The sequence below is a fragment of the Ochotona curzoniae genome, unplaced genomic scaffold, assembly GCF_017591425.1.
Source record: "Ochotona curzoniae isolate NIBS_2020 unplaced genomic scaffold, NIBS_Ocur_1.0 contig_1274, whole genome shotgun sequence".
In the NCBI taxonomy this organism is placed as follows: domain Eukaryota; kingdom Metazoa; phylum Chordata; class Mammalia; order Lagomorpha; family Ochotonidae; genus Ochotona; species Ochotona curzoniae.
Window position 1 is genome coordinate 8,431,121 of NW_024465023.1, and position 26,226 is coordinate 8,457,346.

Sequence of the window (26,226 nt, forward strand, 5' to 3'; positions counted from 1 at the left end):
TCAGTAAATGTTACATAGTTCTCTGTTGATTTAGAACCCCTTATTAGCATTGGATACTATTTTGTTTGTTTTTTCCCTGGAGGTATTGTACACATATTATACACATAATTATACACATATTGTCCTAAGTACTCAAATTTCAGATGCAATGAAACCTCTCTTCTTATTTTGTTTTTGAATCTCTGGGACCCTTACATATCTAGTAAACATTTAATCAGTGCCTTTCACATCGCCAAGCTCTGGCTCACCAACGTCCTGTTTGCACTCCTGTTCCCCCTCCCCCTTTAATACTGCAATCGCCCCACCCTGTGACCTTAATCCCTCTAAAGCTGGGGGAGGAGAGGGAGGCTATGCGCAGATGGCCCTTCAATCTCAAAAGGAGGATGTCGGAATCTGAAGGCGGGAAAGGTGAGAGCTGCTTCCCACCCCTGCAGACCCTTGGAGCAAGTCTGAGCTTGCCTCCACCCTCAGCTCCTCTCACCCATCCAATGTCCTCCCAGACCCCCTCCCCCAGGGAGCGCTTCCGGGGACCAGAATCCTCCCACCCCATTCCCATCCCAGCCGGCCCCAAACACAGCCTCAGCCCTCTGATATCCCGCTTGACAGGACACTTCCCCCCTAACGCCTTCCAGCTCCACCTATTTCCTTAGTTCCCAAAAGAAACCCAACCTGAATCCGGGACCTAAGCCCATGCTAGCTTCCATCCCAACTCTAACTGCATCGTCAGCACCACACTGAATCCTAAAGTAAATCTTGCTTCCCAGCAGGCCAATCCCTGTTAGAGTCCAACCCCGCCCTGGATACAGACCTTACCAAGCGCTCCAACATCACCTGATCTCAACCTCAATCTCAACCCCTGGATGTCGGTAGTCTTAGGAGCGTGGTCTCTAACTTTCCCAAACCCTTTTAAGAAACAAAACAAGAGAGAGAGAGAGAAACTTAATGTTAGTAAACCTCATGCATTCTGGAGTAAGATTGCCTAAGTTTGACTCCCAGTTCAACCACTTCTTCAGGTCACTTTGAACTTTGGCCTCCATTTCCTCATCTACAAAATGAGTATAATATTTTGTGTTAGGCATTCTGACTGTCAAACTTGGTCAACCCTCACAGCCTGCCTATAATGTAGGTATTCTTGATACTCTTATTATCCCCATTATATAGACGAGAAAATTAAAGCTCCAACAGATTATATCACTTGCCTCCACAGCCATCGAGTGGTAGAGTCAGGATCTAATTGTGGACGTTGTTTCCTGCTTGGCTGTCTTAACCAGCCAAGCTACTCTCCTACAGAGATGGGAAACAAGGTAATGGGAAGGAGAGATGGACTCAGCAGAAAACCCCACTCAAAACTCAACTCCAGCCCTAACCTTGATCCCCATTCTCATTCCAATTCAAAATAAGCAATCCTAACCCTCAAGCAAAATGAAATCAGACTCCATTCCTTCCCACATTTAAACCCAATCTCATTCCAATCCAAAAGCAACCACTCACCTTAAATTTGTTGCCAGTTAGAAATTTAATCCCACCCCCATGACAATCTAAAGTCTAGTTCCCAGCGTTGACATCAAACTCTACTTTGCTTGGATACGTAATCTCCCCTTCACCCCATGCAAACTGTTATTTTATCCCCAGTATTAATCTTATCAGTTCATTTACCACCACCCCCAAAAAAAACCATCATCCATAGTCCCAACTCTCCCTAATTCTTTTAAGATTTATTTTTCTGGGAAAAACAGATGTACAAAGAGAAGGAGAAACAGAGAAAAAGATCTTCCATCCATTGGTTCATTCCCCAAGTGGCCACAACAGCTGGACCTGAGCCAAAAAGAAGCCTCTTCAGGGTCGGCTACATGAGTGCAGGGTCTCAAGGACTTAGGTCATCTCTGCTGCTTTCCCAGGCCACAAGCAGGGAGCTGGAAAGAAAGTGGAGCATCCAGGATCCCTCCGCATATAATATGAGGACTTTAGCCATTAGGCTATTGTGTCAGGCCCAACTCTCCCTTATTTTATGCACTCTTTTCTTCTTCCTTTAAACATGGGAGTGAGCAGGACGCAGCAATATTTTGATGCCTTCTTACTCTCTGATTTGGTTTCTCCACACAGACAACACTCCAGACCCCAGTCCAGCCAATGGAGAATGCCCTGGTCCCGAATGGGGGCTGTCCACTGGAGCTCCAGCGGCAGGGGATGACATTAGTGGATCATCAGCTCTGGGGACCCCTAGACGAAAGACCCAGCACAGCAAGCACAAGACAGTGGCAGTGGCCAGTGCTCAGCGGTCACCCCGGGCACTCTTCTGCCTCACCCTAGCCAATCCCCTGCGGAGATCCTGCATCAGCATTGTGGAGTGGAAGCATCCTGGAAAGCCAGGAGCATGCCTCAAGGGAACCAATAGTCAACAATTGGGTCAAGGCTGAGATGGAGTCTAGTTGAGATTATTAGGGATCAATTGTGAAGAACAGGATTAGAAGGGGAGTTTAGAAAGGTAGAGGTCATGGCTGGGGAATGGGGTGGATTTAGAATCAAGGACTAAATCACAAGGTGGTTGAGGTTTCCACTGTGGTCCAAGTCAAGGCCTAGGGTAGGGTAGGGGTGGGGGAGCAGGGCTGGAGAAGTCTGGATCGGTGACCCGGAAGTCAGGGGCACACAGAGGTTCTGCCTGGATCCTTGACTGTGTCCACTTAAGGCCCTTCGACATCCTCATCCTGCTCACCATCTTTGCCAATTGTGTGGCTCTGGGGGTCTACATCCCCTTCCCTGAAGATGACTCCAACACCGCTAATCACAACCTGGTGAGGCACCTTCCCCCATACCCAACCTACCCCATCTTCACAGAAAGTCACATCTCAAGGCTGCCATACAAGCCCTGTCTTCCTCAGACCCAAATGGCCCATTTCTACCCAACCCCATCCTCTATCTAGACCCCCCACACACCAACCTTCAATCCCTTCAACCCTGCCTACACTTAACTCTTCAACTCCCACCCCACCCTTGTTTCCCCCCACAGGAGCAAGTGGAATACGTCTTTCTGGTGATTTTCACTGTGGAGACCGTGCTCAAGATTGTGGCCTATGGGCTAGTGCTCCACCCCAGCGCCTATATCCGCAATGGCTGGAACCTTCTCGATTTCATCATCGTTGTGGTCGGGTGCGCATCTGAAAGGGCACAGTGCTCTAGTTGACCTTCTGAACTGCAAGATTCTGCACTCAGGGAAGCAATTGTTTAAGATTGCTCCACTAGGCAGGCAGCATAAGAAATACTAACATTTATCTATTTAAGATTTATTTGGGGGCCAGCATGTTGGATCAACTGGATAGCCCTCCACCTCCAAGTGCCAGCATCCCATATGGGTGCCAGTTTGTATCGTAGCTGTTCCACTTCTCATACAACTCCCTACTTGTGATCTGGAAAAGCAGTGAAGGATGGCCCCAAGTCTTGGGACCCTATACCCATGTGGGAGACCTAGAGGAAGTTCCTGGCTCTGGATTAGCTCAGCTCTGGCCACTACAGACATTTGGGAAATAAATCAGTGGATGAAGGATCTTTCTCTCTGTCTTTCCTTCTTTTTATAAATTTGTCTTTCCAATAAAAATAAATATTTTTGAAAAAAATGAAGGAAGAAAGGAAGGAAGGAGAGAGGAAGGGAGGGAAGGACTTAATGAAAACAGTAATACCAAAGCTGGTGCTGTAGCATAGTAGGCTAAGCTCCACCTACAGCACTGGCATTTCTCCAAAAATTTTTCTCTTGTTTATTTGGAAGGCACAGTTACAGAGACAGAGAAAGAGAGAGAGTGACAGAGACACTATGTGCACTTTATCTACTGGTTCACTCCCCAAATGACTACAACGGCAAGGGCTGGTTTCGTTTAAAGCCAGGAGTTTCTTCTGGGTATTCCACGTGGGCCCAAGCACTTGAGCCATCTTCTGCTGCTTTCCCAAGCACAGTAACAGGGGGCTGGATCAGAAGTGAGCAACCTAGACTCAAACCATATAGAATGCCCGTGTCCCAGGCAGCTGTTGTGCACAATCCCCACCCCAAGCCTAACATATTTTAAGTCCATATGCATTCCTGTTACAGGGAGGTGTGCTTGGCTTAAGGAATGGTGGGGGGGGGGACAAGGGTGGAAGCTCGCAAGGCTTGACCCCACTTCCCCCATCCCATGTTCTTGGTCAGACTGTTCAGCGTGCTTCTGGAGCAGGGCCCTGGACGGCCAGGTGATGCCCCGCATACTGGGGGGAAGCCAGGGGGCTTTGATGTAAAGGCTTTGCGGGCGTTCCGTGTGCTGCGGCCACTGAGGCTGGTGTCTGGGGTCCCAAGTGAGTGGCATGTCCCCCTCTGGATGGTTGGTGGGGTGGAGGTGGGGCAGAGCTCACCTTGGCCCGTGTCACACACCCTTACCTCCCCACAGGCCTGCACATTGTGCTAAATTCCATCATGAAGGCACTCGTGCCGCTGCTGCACATAGCCCTGCTTGTTCTCTTTGTCATCATCATTTATGCCATCATTGGTCTTGAGCTGTTCCTCGGACGCATGCACAAGACATGCTACTTCCTCGGATCAGGTCAGCCAGCACACCAGGCCCAGCACAGGACACTCCCCTAGTTTCACCCCACATCCCCCAGCCAATTCCTAGTCCCTGCTCTGTTTACCAGGAAGCTCATCGGAATTCACAAGGTTCCACCCCTAGTCTCAGGCTTCACCACCAGATAGTCAAGCCCTGCCCCTATATCCAACATTCCTCCCTAAATCCCTTACTAGAACCTCTCTTATCACAAGACTTCACCCACAGGCCACATGCCTGCCTGGTACTTACTACTCCACCCTCCACATCCTCCCTTCCATCAGCAGCCCAAGTCCAGGATATCCTTTACTAGGAACCATTTCAAACTCAAGGATTTTGCCCCCAAACTCTAATGTAGTGGAACTCACAGCTTCCCAGTAGTTCCGAATACCTCAAAGGATTGGAATCTAAATGGGATTGTAGTTGTCTTTGAAAATTCTAGGCCCCTGAATCAGTGCCAGGAGCGAGGGGATCCAGGGTGGGAGCCCCAAGTTCTGACTGTCTCCACAGATGTAGAAGCAGAGGAGGACCCATCGCCCTGTGCATCTTCTGGCTCCGGACGAGCATGCACACTGAATCAGACCGAGTGCAGAGGACGCTGGCCAGGGCCCAATGGCGGCATCACCAACTTCGACAATTTCTTCTTTGCCATGCTCACAGTCTTCCAGTGCATCACCATGGAAGGCTGGACCGATGTGCTTTACTGGGTGAGGTGCATAGTGGGCACCCAACTTGGAAGCTGCACCTGCCTTTCCTAACCTCGAGTTCAGAGGGAATGTTGGCATGTTCTAACCAGCATGTACCCTCTCTCCCTAGATGCAGGATGCCATGGGGTATGAGTTGCCCTGGGTGTACTTCGTAAGCCTGGTCATCTTTGGGTCCTTCTTCGTCCTCAACCTTGTACTTGGTGTTCTGAGTGGGTGAGAGACTTACTCCATTTTCCACCCCCACAAATTCCAACTCCCCCTTTCCTGTGTCTGGAAAACTCCTAGGCATCTTGTAAAACCCCATCCAAAATGCTCAACCATGAACAACAACAGCATGTGAGGCATTTTAGGAATGGAACAAGAGATGAGAAACAGCCTTCCTGAATTACAGTTGGATGGGAACAAACAATATAAACATACATGACAAATTGTGTGTTTGTGTGTGTTTGTGGTATGTACCCACATTTTCATGTAATATGAAAAGAAAGGAAAAATAAAGATTAGAGTCGGGGGGGCTTGCTGTTAGGGATGTCAGAACATGACTGCTCAAGAAAATGTTATTTCAGTGAAAATGTGAAGATGAGGACCATGCTGGGATGGCAGGGAAGAGTGTTCCAACAGGGGGAACAGCCAGTGCAAAGGCTCCAATGCTAGGATGTATTGGGCATATTCACAGAACAGATAGGAGGCTAGTACAATAAGCAGGATGAAAGAAGGGGAATGGGGCAGCTTCCCCTCTTAGCTCTCCCTCCTCTTCCTTCAGGGAATTCTCCAAGGAGAGGGAGAAAGCTAAAGCCCGGGGAGACTTCCAGAAACTTAGAGAGAAGCAACAGATGGAGGAGGATCTACGGGGCTACCTGGACTGGATCACACAGGCAGAGGAGCTGGACCTCGAGGACCCCTTGGCAGATGGCAACTCTGGCTTTGTGGCAGAAGAGGGCCGGGCCGGCCACCGTAGGCAATCTTAACATGGCCAACCCCTTTCTAGCTCCATGTGGGGCTCCAATGGACTCCAGGCCTCCTGATACCCAGCCCCCAGTTAGGGCTCTGGACACAGAGACTCTACAGCCAGCCTCAGACCCCAAATAACATTGCCCCATCCTAGACATAGCCCTAACCCTGCCGCCAAGCCCTTCTCTCCAGCTCTCTTTCTCTGACCCCTCAGGGCCACAGCTGGCCGAGCTGACCAGTAGGAGGCGTGGACATCTTCGCTGGTTCAGTCACTCTACTCGCTCCACACACTCCACCAGCAGCCATGGTGGGGGTCCCAGCAGGCTGCAGAGTTGGGGGTGGGATGAGCTGGGCAAGCACAGACAGGACCCTGGGGTTTCTGGGTCCTGACCTCTCTCCCTCCCCACCTTCTGCCTTTCAGCCAGTCTCCCAGCCAGTGACACAGGCTCCATGGCAGAGACCACGGGTGACGAAGATGAAGAGGAAGGGCCTCTGGCTGGCTGTACACGCTGCCTGTGAGGTTCCCCCAGTCCTTGACCTAGACCTCAGTATAGACCCTGACCCCAGTCCTGACATTGGCATCAGACCTTGACTCCAAACTTTGACATCCACTCTCGGGCACTGACTCCCCTTCCCCAGGGCCGTGGGGGAGAGAGGTAAGCCTTCTGACGCTCATCTCCCTTCCTCTTCCAGAAACAAGATCATGAAAACCAGAGTCTGGTGAGTTGAGAGGATTGTGCAACCCCTTGACCGCATGCTTCTGAGATACATTCACCCTGCCCTCTGAAATCCTCCATGGCCTCCAGACATCCCTTACCTCAGTACCCCACCCCAACCAGGGCCTAGGTAGGTGAGCTCAGCCTGTGGGCTCTGTTTTCCGGCAGCCGCCGCCTCCGCAGAGTCAACAGGAGCCTCCGAGCACGTTGCAGGCGGGCTGTGAAGTCCAATGCCTGTTACTGGGCCGTGCTGCTGCTTGTCTTTCTCAACACGCTGACCATCGCCTCGGAGCACCACGGACAGCCAGTATGGCTCACCCAGACCCAGGGTACGCACCTGCCCTGCAGCCTACTAGCCCTCTGCCCCAGCCCCCTGGACCCTTCCTCAGCCCTCTCTGCCCTCCACAACCCCAAGTCCAAATCCAAGGTACCCAAGAGACCTGTGGCCTCCACACACTGCCACCCAGATGAGAGCAGAAAACTGCCCCATATTCCCCTTAGAGCTTGCACCAACGTGACCCTCGTTGGGTGCATCAAGTTCTATTCTGGGTACCTTATGTGTGTGAACTCAATTTCTTGCCCAGCCCCCCCAACCCTATGGGACCTCAAGTACTAAGGCACAGAGTCCCGAACACCAAAACACCGAAGGGTTCAGCAGCAAATCCCAAGACTCACCTAGTGAGTGGCAGAGCCAGATGCCAAGTGCACACACTGTCAGGACAAGTTAATGCCTCTGTGCTTCAGTTTCCCCATGTACAAAATGACCCAAATGCTAGTATTTGTTTAGTTGAGAGGATGAGGTAAGTTACAGTGCAAGGTACTTAGAACACTGCATGACCCACTCATGATGAACATTTGGTGCTAGCTCTTTTTTCTTTTTCCTTTTAAGAAAGTGTTAAAGTTTATTCAGAAGGTGAGGGATATAGACACACATGAGCCATGTTCAGTGTTCAGGGAGAGTGGGCCAGGAAGGGAGAGGATGAGGAAGAAACAGGGTTCTACCTCCCATCTTCCACTTTCAGAGAGGACAACACCATGTTAGCTCTTGCTAGTACTTATTACAACCTCTGCCTCACCATGAGTACTGACAACACCTGTAACCCCACTGCAAAAACCAGCCTACTCCAATCACAACTTCCAATAGCTCTTTCCTTGAATTGGAGTCTCCCTGCTCTCGCAGGCCCCACCCAACCTCCTCTACTGTGCCCTACAAGTCCACCCCCATCCCTAGCCCCACCCCCAACCTGCACCTGGCCTGTTACCAGCTACCCCAGATCACCCAGTGTTCACCACCTCCCCCACGGCACCATGTTAACTGGCCAGCATGTCACTGCTGCCCCCTCTCCCCACAGAGTATGCCAACAAAGTGCTGCTGTGTCTGTTCACGGTGGAGATGCTTCTCAAGTTGTACGGTCTGGGCCCCTCTGTCTACGTCTCCTCCTTCTTCAATCGCTTTGACTGCTTCGTGGTGTGCGGGGGTATCCTGGAGACCACCTTGGTGGAGGTGGGAGCCATGCAGTCCCTGGGTATCTCAGTGCTGCGATGTGTGCGCCTCCTCAGAATCTTTAAGGTCACCAGGTGGGTGGTAGATGAGAATACTGGGATTCCAAATAGCCCCAAGGCTACACCCCAGCTCCCACGATAACTTCACCTGCACCACCATCCATTTTTTTTAACATTTTTTTTTTTATTGGAAAGTCAGATGTACAGAGAGGAGGAGAGACAGAGAGGAAGATCTTCCAACAACTGATTTACTCCCCAGGTGGCCACAATGGCTGGAGCTGAGCTAATCTGAAGTCAGGAGCTCCTTCCAGGTCTCCCACGCGGGTGCAGGGTCCCAAGGCTTTGGGCCGTCCTTGACTGCTTTCCTAGGCCACAAGCAGGGAGTTGGATGGGAAGTGGGGCCACTGGGATTAGAACTGGCACCCATATGGGATCCTGGCTCACGCAAAGCAAGGACTTTAGCTGTTAGGCTACCATGCCAGGTCCACTGCCATCCATGTTTTTAAAAGATTTGTGTAAGTATTTGAAAGACAGAGGGGCAGCACAATGGCTCAATTGGCTAATCATCTGCCTGCTAACACCAGCATCCCATATGGGTACCAGTTCTTGCCCTGGCTGTTCCATTTTCCTTTTAGCTCCCTGTTTATGCTCTGGAAAAGCAGCAGAGGAGGGCACAAAGCTTTGGGGCCCTGTAGCTGTGTGGAAAACCCGAAGGAAGCTCCTGGCTCCTACTTTCCAATCAGCTTGGCTCCAGCTGTTGTGGCCATTTTGGGAGTGAACCAGTGCATGGAAGATCTTTTTCTCTGTCTCTCCTTCTCTCTGTAAATCAACCTTCTCAATAAAAATAAACACAGAGTTCTTCTGTCTGTAATAATATTAATAATAATAAGGCAGAGTTAGAGAGAGGGATCTTACATCTGCCGGTTCATATCTCAGATGGCTACAACAGCTACAACTGCACCATACTGAAGCTAGGATCCCAGAATTCCATCTGGGGCTTCCACATGGGTGGTGAGAACACACACATACTTGGGCCATGTCTCTGCTGCTTTTCAAGGCACGTTTGCACAGAGCTAGATTAGAAATGGAGCAAATGGGACTTGAACCAGCACTCATATGGGATGCCAATGTTACAAACAACAGCTTAACACTCGTGCTATAATGTTGCTCCCCATTCACTTAGTATCCAGTGCCTACTGCATGCTTAGCATAGTTTTAGACCCAAGGAATCACCAGGAATCAAAGTGGACATAAGTTCCTGCTTTTGTGGGTATGAAAATCCATTTGATAGTTACTGCCAAAGCTGTTAGACTGCACTTTCTCATTTGTTGTGGACCATGACCATAGACCATTTTACTATTAGATTTTTCTATCTGCCATCTTGTTCAGCTTAATGGGAATATCCGTATTTTTTAAAAGATTTTTTAAGTCCATTATTGAGAGTGTCTGCTCCATTTGCATCCTCTTTCTGCACTCCACTCCTACTGTAATGTCCCCAACCAGACCTCCAAACTCAACTCCATACTCATCCCAATCCCAACCCCAACACCATACCCAACCATAACCACACATTTTCCTTAGACCCAATCCTATCTCCCACCTCATCCCTAATTCCCATCCCCACTCTAATTAATAAGCACCAACTAGGAAATACTCTTCATTCCCCATATCACAACTTCTGTCACTCTACTTCCAACTACAATTCATTCCCTGCCTCTGCTTCAAGTTCATCTTATTTCTTCCTCTATGCCAATACTCATCCACAATCTTATCCCCAAGCCAAGTCCCAGTCTCAACTTGAAATCCAATTCTAGCTTTACCAACTTACATTTGAACCTTCATCCTAACCTGATCTTCATTACACCAAACTAATCCCAAACTCAATTGTCCCCATACTTCTTAATTTCACTATATCCCCAATTCCAAGATTATTTTCAACCTGATGCCCAAGCCAGTCCTGTTCTCCTTCTCTTCTGTAGACACTGGGCATCTCTGAGTAACCTGGTGGCATCACTGCTCAATTCGATGAAATCCATCGCATCCTTGCTGCTCCTCCTCTTCCTCTTCATCATCATCTTCTCTCTGCTTGGCATGCAGCTGTTTGGGGGCAAGTTCAACTTTGACCAGACCCAAACGAAGCGAAGCACGTTTGACACCTTCCCCCAGGCCCTACTCACAGTCTTTCAGGTGGGAGCTGGAGATCCTGGGGGTTTGGTGAGTTGGGAGCCTGAATTGAAGAAGATCCCAGGAATTTCACAGTGATTTCCACCCCATCCCCCAGATCCTAACAGGTGAGGATTGGAATGTAGTCATGTATGATGGCATCATGGCCTATGGTGGCCCTTTCTTCCCAGGCATGCTAGTGTGTGTCTATTTCATCATTCTCTTCATCTGTGGCAACTGTATCCTTGGATCCTTAGCAGGAAGATTGGTGGGGGCAGGGTGGACGGGGAGCTAGGCAGGCCACAGATAGGCTCTTCTCCATCCTCTGTAACCTAAGCTCACTACAGACATCCTGTTGAACGTGTTTCTTGCCATTGCTGTGGACAACCTGGCCAGTGGAGATGCAGGAACTGCCAAAGACAAGGGCAGGTGAGATCTGGCTCTGCCTCCAAGATAGAATCTCCCTGGAATCTCTCTGGAATCTCTTACTGGTAAACAACACACACACACAGACACACACACACACACACACACACACACACACACACACACACCTCACTTGCACCAGAGATGTCTTTGATTACCCTGGTAATCCTCACCTGCAGATACAGTCAGCCAGTTTTCATTCAACTAACAAGCACTTAATGAGCTTGTGCTGGGCTCTATTCTAAATACTGAGGAGCTAGCCAGAGCCAAGGCAAACATAATTCATGCCTTCACAGAGCTGGCATTCTGGCACAGAGAAGGCAAACAAAAATACAAACAAGATAATATATCAAGAAAACCGTATGTTAATGATATCTAATGAAGTCCTATAGGTTAGGGTAGCAAAAGAAGGTCTCTTGGAGGAAATGACAGCTGAGCAGAAGTCTGAATGAAGTGGGGGAGAGAACCATGCAAATCTGTGATGGAAGAGTACTCAAGTTACAGGAATGGCAGGTACAAGGAAAGATGCTGATATGAAAATGCTGATAGTTTAGTCTGATAACACCAGTGAAGCTAGAATGGCATGAGAAAGGAAGAGAGTGGTAGGGAATGAGATCAGATGGGGTAGAGGGAATAGAAAGGGCTTATTGAAGACGTTTTGTGTTGGGGTGAGGACTTTGGTTGTTCTGAATGTGAGGAGTAGAGTCTTGAGGCTGAGAAGGGACATGCCAGAAAGAACTTAACAGGGTGTAAAAATAGAACCAGCGTGATGGGGTGGTGTTTAAGTACGGAGGGCCTATGGAACCCAAGGAACGTGTAATCTGAATGCAGTGACCCTCTTAGCCTCATCCATCTATTGACATTGGCAGCAATCACCCCATAATTTCCTCACACAGAGAGAAGAATAGCAAGGGCAATCCCCCACAGGAAAATGGAGTGTTGGTGAGTTAGAACCCGGGGGCAGTCTATATCTCTCCCACTACCACCAAAACCTGTGCATGCATAGCTTTAACCCTCATCCTCTGCCTGTTCTTCCTCCACCCCCAGCCCACCGTACTGTATCCCTTGCATGCCTCTCCCATGTGTCCATCTCCTGGTGTCTCCTCTGATTAAAAAAATGACCCCCAGCTTCCTGTCCCCCCAGGTGCCTGGTGGTGAGAAGGAGGATGAGGAGGGTGTAAAGAGCGAAGGAGCAGGCAAGTGGGCAAAGCCAAATGGAGGAGGTGTGGGATCCTGGGGATAGAGCCCAGGCCGACAGTGTCTGACCCTGAGACCGTCCTCTCTTGGGACACAGGCTTTTCCAAGATCATCCTGAAAATAATGGGTTTCCCATGTGGCCAGCAACACTGGGGAACTCCAATGTTAGAAAAGTGAAATAGACATTTCATTATACTACTGAAGTTCTCCAAGCCTTTATTATAAAGTTATGTATACATATGAGGTGTGGGGAAAAAATGTCTTATGAAAAAAAATTTTGCAAGGATCTTGAAATCTTCTGTGCCAAATTCAACTTTATCTATTAACTGCAGTTACAACACCCATTCCACACACGTTTACTGAGCTCCTGATGTACACTAGGCTCTATTCTGGGTGCTGGGTGTTCAGGGGTGAAACAATCAGACTATAATGCCCTCCCTCCAGAACCAACTTGCACATAGGGAAATGGGAAACATTAGCCATGTGACAAGCACCACTCTAGGTGCTTTCTATCCATTTTCTCAATGATTTTTCTCCTTTGCTCTTTTTCTGGGGACAGGCATGGAAGAGGAAGAAGAAGAAGAGGAAGAGGAAGAGGATGAAGGGGGTGTAGGGCGTGTGGAACTCTTGCAGGAAGTTGTGCCCAAGGAGAAAGTGGTACCCATCCCAGAGGGCAGTGCCTTCTTCTGCCTCAGCCAGACAAACCCGTGAGTGCTGGGAGTGGCAGGGGCTGGGCACAGAGCCTGGCAGCAGCGGGGGGGGGGGAGGCGGGGGATAGAATAAAGCACCACACAAGGGCTAAGGTGGAGGAGGGCCACAGCCTGTTGCAACAAGATCAGGGCTGTGTCTCTCAAGCTCCCGAGTTCTAACCATGCTTCATCCCCCTACCACCGCCCCATGCCCCCGCCTCCCCAGGCTAAGGAAGGCCTGCCACACCCTCATCCACCATCACATCTTCACCAACCTCATCCTGGTGTTCATCATCCTCAGCAGTGTGTCCCTGGCCGCCGAGGATCCCATCCGAGCCCACTCCTTCCGCAATCACGTGAGCTTCTGCTGGGGCTAGGGAGACTGTCCCAGGGCTGAGAACATGGCTACTGTGTGTGCAGCATACCCAGAAGGCAGCAGGGAAAAGAATGGGACTTTTGAGTAGTAGAGAAGCTGTGCTCAGAGAGGTCAACCAGTCAAACTAGGCAGATGGGTAGGGGCAGGGGAGTCCAGATGTCAATGCCAATCTTTCAGATGGCCAAAGTTTTTGACTTGGCAAGAAATTTTTGATGTTACTGATGGTGGTGGTGGTGAAGAGAGAGATAATGGAGGGAGAGAGAAAGAGCACAAAACTTACAAGGAGAGGTGCACACATGAACAGGTGCACACACCTAGCTTTCCCTCAGTCACAATCAGCAATTCCCCCTCTTCCTTGTTCCCCAGATTCTGGGATATTTTGATTATGCCTTCACTTCCATTTTCACTGTGGAGATTCTACTAAAGGTGACTAACAGGCTTTGCTTGCTCCAACATACTCCAGACCCACCCTCAAAGCCCACCTCCCCTTGACTCCAGCTAAACTCTGTTGCTGCTTTCCACTCACCAGTCTACAGCCCACCCCTCCTGTCCCCAACCCCACCCCAGCCCAGAACCACAAACCCTGGAGTCTAGCCTGATGTCCTGTCCCTAGATGACAGTGTTTGGGGCATTCCTACACCGGGGCTCCTTCTGCCGTAGCTGGTTCAATCTGTTGGATCTACTGGTGGTCAGTGTGTCCCTCATCTCCTTCGGTATCCAGTGAGTGATGCACATTCCCCACCCAGCCCCTTCTCCCCGGACGCAGGGTCAAGCCAAAGGCATGGCCTGAGGACTGCCCTCTCTCCTCCTCAGCTCCAGCGCCATCTCCGTGGTGAAGATTCTCCGAGTACTGCGTGTACTGCGGCCCCTCCGGGCCATCAACAGGGCTAAAGGACTGAAGGTGACCCCACCTCATCCAAACCCACAGCATCCTTGATCAGACTGACCATGAGTGTCAGTGCCTGACCTTGCAGTGTGGACTCAACCACTGGCCACAAGGCCAGACCAATGCTCCTTACAAGTGACCACACATTCTTTACCAGCAGCCACATTTCTGTGATCTGGGGTCCTGGTCCATGCCCACATACCCTGTCCAGCAAGCAGTTACTCATGCTTGGTGCACATCTGTTCCTCACCCATATCACTCACTGCCTCTCAATCCCACATCCTTGACCCCTGATCCAAAAGTATATGCCCCCAACCCAAAGGCCTGAGCTATGCCCATTACCAAAATCCCCAACCCATGACCACCGTGGGCTACAGTGTCTACTAGCCATATGTGTGGGTTCCTACAGCATGTTGTGCAGTGCGTGTTCGTGGCCATCCGGACCATCGGGAACATCATGATTGTCACTACACTCTTGCAATTCATGTTTGCCTGCATCGGTGTGCAGCTCTTCAAGGTGGGAGAAGCACTGCAGTGTGTGTGTGGAGGGGTGTAAGCATGGGTTAAGGCCAGTGGGGCAGAGTTGAGGAGGGGAATGAGTGGAGTGAACCCACTTGACTGATGTGCTGTCTACAGGGGAAATTCTACAGCTGCACTGATGAGGCCAAACACACCCCAAAGGAATGCAAGTAAGTGCCTGAGACCTGACCCTCCAGCGAGCCTGGAATCTCTTCCACAGGGTCCCTGAACTGTACCTGCAACCCCTAGAACTTCCTCCTGAGAACTTCAGAGACCCCACATTGCTGCATAGCCCCCCCCAAAGGCCCTCAGAACTTCCCAGGGGCCCAAAATAACATCCCTTAGACCTTCTTCTGGAACTATAGAGACTCTCGGGTCTCCCCAGGCTGTGGTAGGCCCCAACCTCTCCCCCAAGCCCCTCTCTTCATTCCCCAGGGTCACCCACATTCTGTTTCCAGCCCCTTCCCTTCACCTACCCACCAGCAATTTCCAAGTGCATTCAAGGTCCCTAGCTTTCATCTGGAGCCTTCTGTATAGGTTAACAATGAAAAACTTGGTCTGTAGGGTCAGACACTCCCGGTTGAGATCCACTTCATGAGACTTGGCTATATTTCTGAACCTTCCTGAGTTCCATTTTGCTCATCTGAAAAATGGAGGTAGCAGATTGCCTGCTGCACATGGTTGTTGTGAGGGAAGGAGCACACTGTATGCAAAATGTACTATCCAATGTGAAGTAACTACATGGAAGGTCAGCACAGGGCCTGGAGTTGATTAATGCTGCTATGTGGTGGCTGCTATATTAGCATTCTTTTGTCCTGGATGATGATTATGATGGTGGTAAAGGTGGTGGTGATGATGTCATGGTACTAACCGGGTGCCAGATACCAGTCTCATTTCTTGGCTTTTAATCCTTGTGACAAGCCATATGTAGGGAAAATGGAAGCATAATCAGGTGAAGTGTTCAAGATCACCCAACCTAGTATGGAAGAATGAGCTGTCTAGCTTCACCCTTTTCCTCCAAGCCACAGTTTCCATCCCTCCTTACCTGCTAAAGCTGGTCTGTACCACCTGCAGAGGCTCCTTCTTGGTCTACCCTGATGGAGATGTGTCACGACCCCTGGTTCGGGAGCGGCTCTGGATTAACAGTGACTTCAACTTTGACAATGTCCTTTCAGCCATGATGGCCCTGTTCACTGTCTCCACCTTCGAAGGCTGGCCTGCGTGAGCAACAGGGCCTGAGGATGTCAGGGCATTGGGAAGAGGGTGGGATCTCCAGGGAATGGATGGGAGTATACCTATGGAGGAAACGTGGTGAAGAATTCACAAGATGGAATTGAGTGTTCTGGGGTCTGGAGGGCATATCAAAGTCCTGGTGGCTCCTCTCAGAAGCCAGCTGGAGTTCTTTCTGCGAACGTGAGTGATATTCAAGAGTTGAGTAGCACTCTGAGAGGACTGAGTGAGATTTAGATGGCACTGTCTGGAGGTCTGGGAGGATTGGCTGGGGTCTGGAGGAGGGGATCTCTAAAGAGATAGAACATAAAAAATGTTTCTGTGAAAAAAGGAGATGGAACAAATGATAATGGAGTTTCTAGGCAGCTGTGTGGGTCTTTGGGGCATCATTTGGAAGTCTCTACAGAGATGGAGCAAGGGATTGTAGTTGATGGAGCTCGTGGGGAAGTTCCAGAAAGCTGCTCCAGGGTCTCCAGGTGGCTGGAGAAGGAGATCTGGAGGCATGTGGGAACTAGGGGGTTTGAGGTCTTTGTGGGTCTGAGTGAGCATCTCCTAAAGGACTATGGAGGCCTCTGTCGATTTCTACAAGCCAGGGACAGAAGACATGAGTCTGAGCTTTTCTTGGTATATGAATGGAGGTCCTAGGTGGTTAGGCCAGAGGATTTAGGCATTTTCATGGTGCCAGGCAGGAGATTCTAATTTGTCTATGCTCAGTGTCCTAGAGGCATAGGCTGCCTCCACCTCTATCCCCATATTGGCTCCCACAGGCTGCTATACAAGGCCATTGATGCACACGCAGAAGATGAGGGTCCCATCTATAATTACCATGTGGAGATCTCCGTGTTTTTCATTGTCTACATCATCATCATTGCATTCTTCATGATGAACATCTTCGTGGGCTTTGTTATCATCACCTTCCGAGCACAGGGCGAGCAGGAATACCAAAACTGTGAGCTGGACAAGAACCAGGTGACTTTGAGTCCAGACCCTACCCATGACCACTGATCCCTGCCCCCTTACCTTGGAATTCCACTGCTCACTCATGCCCTGTACCTGTATGCAGCGCCAGTGTGTGGAGTACGCCCTCAAGGCCCAACCACTCCGCCGCTACATTCCCAAGAACCCGCATCAGTATCGTGTGTGGGCCACTGTCAACTCTGCTGCCTTCGAGTACCTCATGTTTCTGCTCATTCTGCTCAACACAGTTGCCCTAGCCATGCAGGTCTGGGCTCCTCTCCCCAACCCTTACTAGACACCTGTTCTCTTCACACAATCCCTTGAGAATTGTTAGGAAAGCTTTAGGTGGCAAGTAAGAAAACCCCCATCTGACAGAGACTTATTGAGACATTAGCCACATTTCTTCAAATCTAAGGTAACTAGATGTCAGACATGTAAGAATGTGTAAAAGTAACCCATAGTCATAGTAAATTGCCATTGATTATAAAATATGCCTGAATCTTAGAGATTCTAAAGTGCAAAAATAAGTGTGCATCCTGGTGTCAAAGAAATATAACAGTTACCTCACATAATGAGAGGTGCAGAAAGTAGGCTCTTTACTTATTGCTCAGCAGACACCCAGACCCTTTCTTAGCAAGTTGGCTTTCGTTCTCATGAGTTGTAGCTTCATGGTCACAGACAGTTGCTGTAGCTCCAGACACCAAAATCACATTCAGGGCAGAAAAAAGAATGGAGAGTTATGCTTCAGGTCTCTGTCTTTATTTAAGCCTTCAATTAGAAAGCACAGTGTTCTTCACAGAAGCTGCCAACTAACAGCAGACTGATGTTTATGCCTTATTAGTGAAACTGACCGATTATCCTGTTTATAAGAAAAGTTAGGAATTAAAAAGGAGGCTTTCCAGTCTCCATTGTGGGAAGCAGACAGTGATTTGACCCATCCATGATACTATCATGGCTCCAGGCTCAGTGGAGCCCAGTATTAGGACTGTTTCATTGGGGTGGAGAGGGCTTTACCCGAGTCTGTCCCTACTTGATTTTCTCCCCCAGCACTATGAACAGACCGCTCCCTTTAACTACGCCATGGACATCCTCAACATGGTCTTTACTGGTCTCTTCACTATTGAGATGGTGCTCAAAATCATCGCCTTCAAACCCAAGGTGAACCCCTGCCCCCAACCCTAGGCCCACATTCTTTGCGTGAATTCTTTAGGGGTTTTGCCTGTTGCCAAACTTTCTGGGTACAGTATCCAAGGAGTCAAGAGAGTTGGTGTAGGAAGGGTCCAAATGCTAGTCCCATAATGCAGTCCAAGCTAGACCCTGCCTGTAGAATCCCCACTACCCTGGCCTAGCTTGGCAAAGACAGAACAGCACTTTCTCTTGCCCTACAGCATTACTTTACTGATGCCTGGAACACATTTGATGCTCTTATTGTGGTGGGCAGCGTGGTGGACATTGCCGTCACCGAAGTCAATGTAAGGACTGACCTGTCCCCTAACCCTCTCTCCAAGCGTTCCCACCCCTGGGGTTCTCTTTCACCTGAGTGGAGGTGACTTCCCTTCAACCAGCCTCAATCTTAAGACTGATGTCCTCATTCTAGCTCTTTTCTACATTCCCATTGAGTCAGTCAGTCTCCCTTATTAAATTTTGCAACCTACCCACTGGCTAGACAATCTCATAAATGCCTCCACTGTTATACCTCATATGTCTTTGCTTGTCTCTACCTTCACCTCCACTTGGTTCCATCATCTCAACTGATACCTGCTTCGGCTCCATCATCTCCTCTGACTACTTCGTTGGCTTCACTTCCTCCAACAACTGGCTCTTTTATGATTCTGTCCTCACCACTGACTCTACCATTGGCTCCATCGTCACCTCCGTTGGATCTTATATGGTTCTATCACTTCAACTGACAACACTGCTGGCTCCATATCTCCATACTGACTTCTCCATTTGGGTCCTCCATGGCTTCTCTCCATCATTTCCATGATACCACTGGCTCCATTATCTCCTCTATTGGCTCCAATGTCTCTCCATCCTCCCCATTCCATCCCCATGACCAACTTTTCCCACAACCTACTTAATCCATTACCACATACCCTTTCTTGTCATCCTCCCTATATGCTCCGTCATGTCTCCTCTTGGGCACTTGGGACTTTGATTTCATCACATTTTCTGTAATCTCTGCCTTTTCCATGCTCCCCCTACCTCAGAATGGTGGCCACCTTGGTGAGGTAGCTCCCCTTACAACAGGGATTATGTACTCACAATTTCCTTCCACCACACCATCCCTGCCTTCTTACTTCCTTCCCTTCCTCCAGTCAGCCTTTCCCAAGAATCCTCAGGAATGTTCCCAAACCACCCTGGGGCCTGAGTTGTTTGGGGACCAGTAGGCCAAGGCATGCGGCAGGGAGGTGCCTGGGGCAGGTGTAAACTGAACATTCCCACTGCACCTCCCCCAACCCAGAGCTCCGAGGACAGCTCCCGCATTTCCATCACCTTCTTCCGCCTCTTCCGAGTCATGCGGCTGGTCAAGCTTCTCAGTAAGGGTGAAGGGATTCGCACATTGCTCTGGACATTCATCAAGTCCTTCCAGGTGACCCCCTGCCCCTGCTTCACACCTCTCAGCTTGTCTCTTCATCACTGCCAATAACAATATCTCTCAGCATGCCTAATGCATCTGCCTCTGGCCTCACTAACCTTTATTATATATTTATTCATTTAAAAGGCAGAGTTATAGAGAAGGGTATGGAGACAGAGAGAGATCTTCTATCTGCTGGCTCACTCCCTATATAGCTTCAGTGGCCTCACCTGGGCCAGGAGCCAGAAACTCCATCATCCAGATCTCCCCCATGGGCAGCAAGGGCCCAAGGACTTGGGCTGTCTTGCACTGCTTTTCCAGGTGCATTAGCAGGAAGCTGTATGGAAAGCAGAGCAACCAGGACTCAAATCAGCCCTCATATGTGATTCTGGCAATACAGACAGCAGCTTCACCCTCTGTACTACAATGCCTACTCTATACTCTGCTCTTTAATATTATGTCCACATTTGAGAGACACTGATAGCCCTGGGTACTTTGGAGAGGGACTCCATCTGCCAGTAGGCCCCTACTTTGAACAGTCCATTCATTCTAGAGCTTATAGTTCTCTACCTGGACCTGAGCATCTGTCTGGCCCCTCTCCCAATCTCCATAGGCCTTGCCCTATGTGGCGCTTCTTATCGCTATGATATTCTTCATCTACGCAGTCATTGGAATGCAGGCAAGTAGGAACTCTAGGGAGCATCCCCCATGAGCTCTCTGCTGGGAGGTAAATCAGGTAGCAATAGCCCCAAAAAGAAAGGAGGTGGTGGGTAGAAAGAGAGATGAGGTGGATGACCCCATGAAATGCGATCAGCAGTTCTTGCCTATTAGGGTTGGGAGCACCCTGTAGGTATTAGGAAGTATGACACAGGCAATGGCAGGTAGTGGCATAGTTTCAGCCCCAGCGACACTGACCCTGTGTGCCTTCAGATGTTTGGCAAAGTGGCTCTTCAGGATGGCACCCAGATCAATCGAAACAACAACTTCCAGACCTTCCCACAGGCTGTGCTTCTTCTGTTCAGGTAACATCTCCCCACCCTGCCCTGCCACTTCAGTCCCTAGCATGTGCGTGGTGGTCACACAGCTTGCCTCTCTGGGATACAGAAATCATGGAGCTCCAGACAACCCAAGAGCTTTTCTCTGGCTGTAAGTCAAAGAGCCTGCTAGAGTAGTCTAGCTGTAGCCACTCTTTTGACTAGTTTTCAGGTGCACACCACTCCCCCCACTCCACTTCTGAGAGCTAAGTGATCCATCTGGCACACATGAACATGGCTCTCATCAACATGGTCACTATTCAATGCCAGCTGTGCCAGGGGTAGCCTCTGGTGAAAAACTTTCTGCTCACTCCCCCAGTCACCCACAATCCCACCAGCCATGGCTTTTTCACAGCCCCCTCCTGAAGGATGCCACCTCTGTGTGATTTCACAGGTGTGCCACTGGTGAAGCCTGGCAGGAGATCATGCTGGCCAGCCTGCCTGGGAATCGATGTGACCCTGAGTCAGACTTTGGCCCTGGTGAGGAATTCACCTGTGGTAGCAATTTTGCCATTGCCTATTTTATCAGCTTCTTCATGCTCTGTGCCTTCTTGGTAAGAACCATTCTTCGTGACCAGCCCCCTCCCCCACCCGCAAGACCCTGTCCTGCCCTTCACCTAACCTTCCCACTCACTGGCCTGCAGATCATCAATCTTTTTGTGGCTGTGATTATGGACAACTTTGATTATCTCACCAGAGACTGGTCCATCCTTGGCCCCCATCACCTTGATGAATTCAAGAGGATCTGGTCTGAATATGACCCTGGGGCCAAGTATGCCCCCCACTGAGTCCTAACCTGGAATCCCAAGAGGAAATGCGCTGTCCTAGATGATCCCCTAGCCCTCGACCTTTACACCTAGGCATTCTACTGCCCAATCAATAGATGCTCCCAGGGTTTCCACTGCCCCTCTCTTCTGCCCTCTGCTGCTTCCCTGGCAGGCCCTGGGGTGTTGGTGTGGGAAGGAAGCCATGACCAGATGGGGCTTTAAGAAAGGACTAAAGGGAACTTGGCCAATCCAGTGGTCCTTCCCCAACTGCCCTAGGGGCCGCATCAAGCACCTGGATGTGGTTGCCCTGCTGAGACGCATCCAGCCCCCGCTGGGATTTGGGAAGCTGTGTCCACACCGAGTGGCCTGTAAGGTCTGTGCACCCGCCCACCACAGTGGCCAGGGATCTGCTTTGGGTGTAGAGGGGTGTTTGATCACATCTTCAGAAGATTTCTGCCCCAGGAACATTTTTGCTGAATAAATTCTGTGCCTCTGGTGTTCTCAGAGACTTGTAGCAATGAACGTGCCCCTGAACTCAGATGGAACAGTGACATTCAATGCTACACTCTTTGCCCTGGTCCGGACATCCCTAAAGATCAAGACAGAAGGTTGGAGGGGGCAGCAGGGGAGCAGCAAGGGGTGGGTCCTCTGGGAGAGGGTGCAGGGAGCAAAGTCATTATGTGATGGACCCTGATGCTAGTTCTCAGCTTTCCAAGTGAGTGACTGACTTTTCCAGGTCTGTGATCCTTGTCCCCATGCAGTTGGGTAGTGTGTGGCTGTGAAAGAGGTTTCTTCCTATTGCAAAACACCCACCCAAACACACACACATGATCCTCCAATTCAGGGAACCTGGAGCAAGCCAACCAGGAGCTGCGCATGGTCATCAAGAAGATCTGGAAGCGGATAAAGCAGAAACTGCTGGATGAGGTCCTACCCCCTCCAGACGGTGAGCTACCTTCCTCCTGAAAGCCCTCCCACATTATTTCCCACCGCAAAACCAGCACTGCCTGGGACAGTGGACCACAGATAGGAATTGGACAAGTCTGTGCTGCTTAGTAGGAAGGTGGGGCCTGGAGACAAGGCTGAGGACTCCTGTAATATCCTTGCCTTCTCTCCCCTCGGCCCCAGAGGAGGAGGTCACAGTAGGAAAATTCTACGCCACATTCCTGATCCAGGACTACTTCCGCAAATTCCGGCGCAGGAAAGAAAAGGGGCTCCTAGGCACTGAAGCCCCCTCAAGCACCTCCTCTGTCCTCCAGGTAGGCAGGGCAAGACCCAGGGTGGGAGTGGAACACAGAGAGTCTAGGGACTCAGACCACCCTGCCGCATGGGCAGCAAGCTCTTACAGCGGGGCGTTTAAACTGTGAGTACCTGCCCACTACCCTGTTTTTCTATCCTCCCACCTCTCCCCACCCCCAACACAGGCTGGTCTGAGGAGCCTGCAGGACCTGGGACCTGAGATGCGGCAAGCCCTCACCTGTGACACAGAGGAAGAGGAGGAAGAGGAGCAGGCTGAAGAAGAGGAGGAACATGAGAAGGACCCAGAAATACACAAAGTCAGTTCAACAAGTGTTCACTCCCTGAGATACTCTTCTTTCATATTTCTTAACTTTTCAAAGAATTATTTATTGGAAAGGCAGAGTTACAGAGAAAGGGAAAGAGAGAAAGAAAGAAAGTGGGGGGGGGGGGATAGAAATCTCCCAGGTGTTGGTTCACTCCCCAAATGGCCACAATGCCCAGGGTTGGCCCAGGCCAAAGCCAAGGGGCCTGGAATTTCATCCGGGTCTCCCTTGTGGGCCCAGAGAACCAATGGACCATCTTCTGTTGCTTTCCCAGGCTCATTAGCAAGGCAGCTGGATTAGAAGTGGAGCAGCCAAGATTCAAATTGGAAACCTTATGAGATGCCAGCATTCTAAACAGTGGCTTAATCTACTGTGCCACAATACCAGCCCCTATTTTGCTGCTGTTGTTCATTTTTAACTGATTTATAATGTTAATGTTTAAACATGTGCTCTCATTTAAGGGGTGCTGGCTAATATATATATATCCATGCCTAAATGCAAGTCAAGATAAACCTACCCATCTCCCTCAACATTCAACGTTGAACCCCAGGAACTCTTGATTTTAGAATACTCCCTCATCTCCCTGAGTGTCTGACACTGTCTCTGGGGAGAAGCCACCTTTGCAACAGAGAAATATTCACTAGGTGCAATCATAAGCTGTCAAGACCCAGATTCAGCCCCTGGGGAGCCCCTGGATTAGTAGGGGAGACACACAAAAGGAGACGACCAAGGACACAATTGTCAGGTGGATGCAACACTCCATCCCGTAATGCTCCACAGGCCCCTATGGACTCCCAGCCCTCATCTCGCCGGGATTCCAGGATTTCTGTGTCTTTTCCTACTGGAGACAGACCCCCAGATTCAGTCAGCCTCGGGCCCAGAGATGATGGCGGGACTCCTGATGCCAGACAGCCCAATGCACCCCAGGCTGCACCCCACAGCCACAGGTATGGTCAAACTCCTGTGCAGGGAGAGTATGGGAACACTTGGTGCATGGGGTTATTCCAGAGGCAGGGGTAGACAGACCAAAGGTCTCTGATTGGAAATCTGAGGAGGATGAAGGTGTTTTGAGCTTTGGTGGGAATAGAGGATGATGGAAGATTCATGAGAGAGGCATTGAATGACATGGCTTTAGTTCAAATGAGTTTAGCTCTTGTTTGCTCAGTGAATTTTGGCTAGTCACTTAGTTGCCATGATCCTCAATTTCCTTACCTGTAAAAGGGAGGTGATGGAGCCATTATTTGAGTAAAAAAAAAAAAAAAAACCTGGGTACTTCTCACGAGACAAACATCTGTGAAAAAAGCCACTGTTGACTTTAAAAAAAAAAAAATCAGCCCTTGTGTTTCTCTAGGGGACAAGGCATGGGATGAAGAGGACCTGGGGACCCAAGACCACTTACCAAGGGGATCTGGTCTGCTTACCGTGCCTTGCTTTCTCCAGGAGAGACTCTGGCATGCTCATGTTCACCATCCCGGAAGAAGGAAGTTCTCAGCTCACGGGAACTAGAGGGAAAGACAAGCAGGACGAGCAAGAGGAAGTGGCCGAGCAGTCTGCTGGTGACACAACGTAGGATTGGCCCAGAGGCCCCAAGTAGGAGGACAGGCCTATGGGGCCCTAGCACGGGATCCAGACCTCAATCCTCACCTGCCTCCATCCTCACTCCCGCACAGGTTTTCCTACGTGGATGAGCAGGCAGGGACTCCCCCAAATGCAGTCCTCTTGCCACCTCAGAGACCCCAGCGATATGTGAATGGGCACCATGCACCACGCCGCCGCCTGCTGCCCCCCACACCTGCAGGTGAGAGCTGGGATGTGCCGTAAGGGCCCTGCAAGGGACGGCAGGACAGAGGACCCACGGGCAGGAACTAGTCTGGTGCCATCCTTCCATTCTCCACTCAGGCCGCAAGCCCTCCTTCACCATCCAGTGTCTGCAGCGCCAGGGCAGCTGTGAGGATCTACCCATCCCTGGCACCTACCATCGAGGGCGCAACTCAGGATCCAGCAGGGCACAGGTGAGGCAGGGAAGGGGGTGATGAGGTCTAGAGGACTGGGGGCAGCCTTGGCCAGACATAGCCAGCATGCTACATGACAAGCCCAGCCAAAAAACAGGTCACACACCAAGGGATGCAAACTGCTCACTCATTACTGGTGTGAGGGGTACTTTTCTTAGCCCCACTTTACAGATGGGCAAACTGAGGTTCAGAGAGGTCTATCCAAGAGCACACACCTAGTAAGTAGCAGAGCTAACATGCAGAATACACTGACATCAACTCACAGCTAATTTATACTCATTTGCCCTGACTCGTTGCTTTATTGGTGACAAGGAAACGGACTCACAGGAGTGAGTCATAGATCCCTCCATCCCACCCCTGCATCCCTGACCCTCTTATGTGTCTTCTGGCTCCCAGGGTTCCTGGGCCACCCCTCCTCAGCAGGGTCGGCTCCTATATGCCCCACTGTTGTTGGTGGAGGAAGGAGCCACCGGGGAGGGATACCTCAGCAAATCCGGCCGGCCACTGCGTACCTTCACCTGCCTGCATGTACCTGGAACCCACTCGAACCCGGGCCATGGCAAGAGAGGCAGTGCTGACAGCTTGGTGGAAGCTGTGAGTCTAAGGGGACATGGGCAAGACAGTGGGGGTAGGGGAGAGAAAGAGGTGGAAAGGGACCAAGGGAGGAAGGAAAAAGAGGTCCCTGGGAAGTGTTGTACACCCAGCCACCCCTTGGCTTGGTGCCCTCTCTGTGCATGACGGGTGCCCTGCTGGTCCCACTGCCCACCCCTGCCCCCGCTGGCTCTTAAGCATACTTCCCTCAGTCAGCCTCAATCCCACCTGTACCTGCAGGTGCTCATATCTGAAGGCCTGGGCCTCTTTGCCCGAGATCCGCGCTTTGTGGCCCTGGCCAAACAGGAAATCGCAGACGCGTGTCGCCTGACACTGGATGAGATGGACAGTGCTGCAAGTGACCTGTTGGCACAGGGGACCAGCTCCTTCTACAGTGACGAGGAGTCCATCCTCTCGCGCTTGGACGATGAGGACCTGGGGGATGAAATGACCTGCATCGGTGCCCTCTGAATCCCCACTCCTCCCCATTGCTCAATAAACCTACTCACCCTCCCCAGGAGTCAGTCATGAATCACACACACACACACACACACACACACACGCATATGCGTGCTCCCAGGTTTTGGCATCTTTGTTCTGGAAGACGAGGGCTGGAAGACGAGCTCTCATCCTTGCATTTCCCATCCATCCCCTGTTCCAGGCCTGAGCCACTGCCCACACATGAGTATTTCCAGAAACCAGGACAACCAGGCTTGATTATTCAGCATCAGGAAAGGAGGGAGGTGGAGGAGGAGGAAAAGACAGCAGCCAAAAAAAGCTGGAGAGGATGGAGGTAGTGG

The 26,226-nt window shown here is 50.4% G+C and overlaps 1 protein-coding gene across 4 annotated transcripts; it reads left to right on the forward strand.

Moving 5' to 3' along the window:
* The first annotated feature begins 363 nt into the window (after positions 1-363).
* On the forward strand, positions 364-25,897 carry CACNA1F (calcium voltage-gated channel subunit alpha1 F). 4 transcript variants are annotated; one of them, XM_041001589.1, is made up of 48 exons: positions 364-408; positions 2,104-2,353; positions 2,687-2,792; positions 3,008-3,147; positions 4,175-4,317; positions 4,410-4,562; positions 5,073-5,269; positions 5,379-5,482; positions 6,033-6,223; positions 6,435-6,527; positions 6,642-6,735; positions 6,914-6,940; positions 7,105-7,265; positions 8,289-8,514; positions 10,419-10,626; positions 10,721-10,841; positions 10,950-11,031; positions 11,925-11,970; positions 12,173-12,251; positions 12,794-12,932; positions 13,141-13,270; positions 13,657-13,716; positions 13,904-14,010; positions 14,104-14,191; positions 14,586-14,693; positions 14,813-14,865; positions 15,770-15,916; positions 16,693-16,894; positions 16,989-17,147; positions 17,930-18,040; positions 18,271-18,354; positions 19,093-19,113; positions 19,347-19,475; positions 20,074-20,139; positions 20,391-20,482; positions 20,889-21,048; positions 21,139-21,266; positions 21,538-21,634; positions 21,767-21,869; positions 22,106-22,207; positions 22,390-22,520; positions 22,686-22,817; positions 23,604-23,770; positions 24,264-24,371; positions 24,494-24,621; positions 24,723-24,835; positions 25,232-25,429; positions 25,667-25,897. In XM_041001589.1, exons 1-48 carry the CDS (start codon positions 384-386, stop codon positions 25,895-25,897), a joined length of 5,940 nt encoding a protein of 1,979 aa, XP_040857523.1. In that variant the 5' UTR covers positions 364-383. The 4 variants fall into 4 exon arrangements, with proteins under 4 accessions (XP_040857523.1, XP_040857533.1, XP_040857551.1 ...); XM_041001599.1 differs by having other exon boundaries at positions 12,173-12,224; positions 12,785-12,932; XM_041001617.1 differs by having other exon boundaries at positions 384-457; positions 2,339-2,353; positions 12,173-12,224; positions 12,785-12,932.
* Positions 25,898-26,226: the final 329 nt, after the last annotated feature.